The sequence below is a fragment of the Entamoeba histolytica genome, genomic scaffold (assembly GCF_000208925.1).
Source record: "Entamoeba histolytica HM-1:IMSS scf_1104750516443 genomic scaffold, whole genome shotgun sequence".
Lineage (NCBI taxonomy): Eukaryota > Evosea > Mastigamoebida > Endamoebidae > Entamoeba > Entamoeba histolytica.
The window spans coordinates 1-3,267 of record NW_001915581.1 but is presented as its reverse complement, the minus strand read 5'-3'; the positions used below and the strand labels follow the sequence as shown (position 1 = coordinate 3,267).

At 20.4% G+C, this 3,267-nt stretch overlaps 1 protein-coding gene across 1 annotated transcript; it reads left to right on the top strand.

Moving 5' to 3' along the window:
* Positions 1-2,544: 2,544 nt before the first annotated feature.
* On the top strand, positions 2,545-3,264 carry EHI_013650 (rac-like GTP-binding protein RAC2, putative; the record flags this gene model as incomplete). Its single annotated transcript, XM_001914420.1, has 1 exon — positions 2,545-3,264. One exon carries the CDS (start codon positions 2,545-2,547, stop codon positions 3,262-3,264), a length of 720 nt encoding a protein of 239 aa, XP_001914455.1.
* Between the last annotated feature and the right edge of the window lie 3 nt (positions 3,265-3,267).

Genomic DNA, 3,267 nt, shown 5'->3' with positions numbered 1-3,267 from the left:
ATTATCAAATTCATTAATCATTTGAATCAAATATTTCATTATACCAATTTGTTAAAAACAAATAATAACATTATTATTTCTATTATTTGTTAAATTTATATTGTTTTATTCTGCATTTAAACATTGAAATTAAATGATTTTCATAAAAACATTAACACAATAATATTGAAGAATGTTTCATTTTAATATGAATAAATGATAATTTCATAAATACACATTATTCATTTTATTTATTTGTTGTTTTATATTTTTGATATGATAAATAGAAAATGTCTCTTTATCATTTCATGTTTATATAGTTTATTCTTTTTTTATTATCATCACTCTTCTTTCTTTATATGCTTTTCTATCATTTCTATTATTTTTTATTCCTTCTTCATGTTTATTTCTTTTCTCTTCTTTATAATTTGTTATTTGACTGAAATATATTATTTATATTTAAACGATATTATTAAATGTTATTAAAATGAGATTATAGAAATAAAACGAAGAAAATAATAATATTTCATTATTATTGAACACGAAAATAATCAATGAAATAATACATCTAAATAATTTACAAAAATGAAAAAAGATGCAAAATATTTTGCATCCGTAGAATATTCAACTTATTATTTTGCTCATAAAATAAATAAAATAAAAAGTATGATAAATACAATCTGTATATATTTATGTTTATATTTTATAATCATTTGTATTCATTTTGTATGAAATATTAATGAAGTAAATTATTTGATGAATCATATTTAATTATTTGTATTATTTTTATCTATCGTATTTTTATATATTTATTTCTCTGTTTATATTATTTATATCATTGTATTCTTCTTATTATCTATATATTATTATATTCTTCTTATTTTATTATTTTTATATTTATATTCTTTAGATTTTCTTATTGTTATTCTTTTCTATTTAGATGTATTTGTTTATGTGTTTTTCATCTTATTCATCTTTTATATTCTTATCATTTATATCTATTTTCATTTTATATTTATTCTCTTTTTATTTATATTAATATTAAATTTATCTTTTATACTTTGAATTTATTATATCATTGATTATCATTTCTCCTTTTATTTATCATTTATTCTTATTATTCTTTTGTTTTATATTCTATATCATATATTCATATCATTTTCATTTATATTTTATCACATGTTACATGTTATAATAACATAACACATATGATTGATTATATAATAAACATCATGATGAAATTATACATATGAACAATAACATAAAAAGAATAAAATATTTTCATCAATAAAATAATATTAATCATTTTACATCATTAAATTAGACACTTTTTATTGACTATTTCTAATTTTTACAATAAAAAATACACTTTTTATTTCTTCTTTCTTTTCATCTTTTATTATTTATTATATTTATTACTCTTTATCTTCTTTTTATATTCTCTGTTTTCTACTTTTATTCTTTCTTCATCTTCTTCTACTTCTTACTTTCTTTTTATTCTTTTATATCTTTATCTTTTTTTATATTATTTGTTTTTTTCATTGCCAACTCATTCTATATTTCTAATACTCGAATATTTAATCATCTTTGTAAATCTTACTGTTATGAATCTTTAACCGAGGAAATATTTAATAATACTATTTCTTTAAGTATTGATGAAATTAAAAAACCTCTTTTCGATATACTAATGAATTTTTTAAAATCTTTAGCTTTTTCAAAAATTAATAAATCTTCTTTTCGTTAATTCTCTTTTCTTCTCTTTTTTTCTCAACCAATCAAAGATAACTGTTTTATAAATGCAGCAAACATTAAAAGAATATATTTGTTAATAATTAGATAATTTATTGAGTCACCTTTATTTTCTAATTAATAACTCAATTAAGCTAAACCGCCAGTTAGACTCTTTAGTTGTACTAGCTGTTGCTCTTTCAATTCTTAGTATTATTCATTTAATTCAAAAAGCAGAGAATGACATTGTATCTATTATAAATAAAAAAAAAGAAGAAAGAATTGAATTTCTAGTTCAAAGGTATGAAGCTATTTGATGAAACGCTTTGAATTAATAACTATAAAAAAGACAAATTATTAAATAATTATATAAAACTCAATGTGCTTCTTCTATTAAACTATCTTAATTACTTCAAAAAGTTTGTTTTAATAACAACTTACTTCTTCTGAAAAAAGACATGATTAAACCTATAAATCAATAGTAAAATGTTCTTTGAAAAATGAATTACGCATTTACAATTAAAAAGATAATAACTTAACTCAAAGAAAAAAAATAATGTGATTAAATAAAAATACAAATATAAATAATACTTGATTGATTCTAATAAGTAATTGTTGCAAAATTTTTTCTTTATTTGAGTCAAAATTAATCAAACAACAAATCATATTTTTGTGTTAAACAAAATATACAAAAACTATTTTGAGTAGATTTAGATTATCCAAAAATAAACTTTTGCTTTTTTGCTTTTAGATGTTTCATAATTAATCCAAGGAAGAAAACAAAAAATGGAGAAAAAACGAATAGACAGAACTTAGAAAGACATTCATTAAATCTACATGAGCGCAAAGATTAATAAAGTTATTAAAATTGGACTTGTTGGAGATGGTGCTGTTGGAAAAACTACATTTTTATTATCTTATACATCACAATCATTTTTGACTGAATACACACCAACTATCTTTGATAACTTCTGTCAAATAGAACCAGTAGGAAATGATATATTTAATGTTTCGTTATGGGATACAGCTGGACAAGATGAGTATTCGTCATACCGTGCTGGATGTTATAATAACTGTAATTTTGATGTATTTTTGTTGTGCTTTAGTGTAACACAACGCTCATCATTTAGAAATATTAAAAACAAATGGATTATCGAATTAAGAAAATACGCACCTACTGTTCCAGTTATTGTTGTTGGTACTCAAGTTGATTTAAGAGAAGATAACAATAAAGACCATATTTCTAAAAAAGAAGGAGAAAAAATGGCTAAAGAATTAAAAGCTAAAAGATATGTTGAATGTACTTCAAAAGATTATGAAACAACTCATAATGTTGTTTTAGCAGCAATTGAAGATTATTTAGAAAAAGAAAAAGAAATGATTGCAAAAGTCAAGAAACAATATAAAAAGGAGATTGAAGAAGAAGAAAAGATGATGAAATTAATGAAAAAGGAAATGGAAAAACAAAAAGCAATAGAAAAGGAAAATAACTCAATTACACCAAGAGACCAATCAAAAAATGAAGAACAACCAACGACTCCTTCTGAACAAAAATAAAAA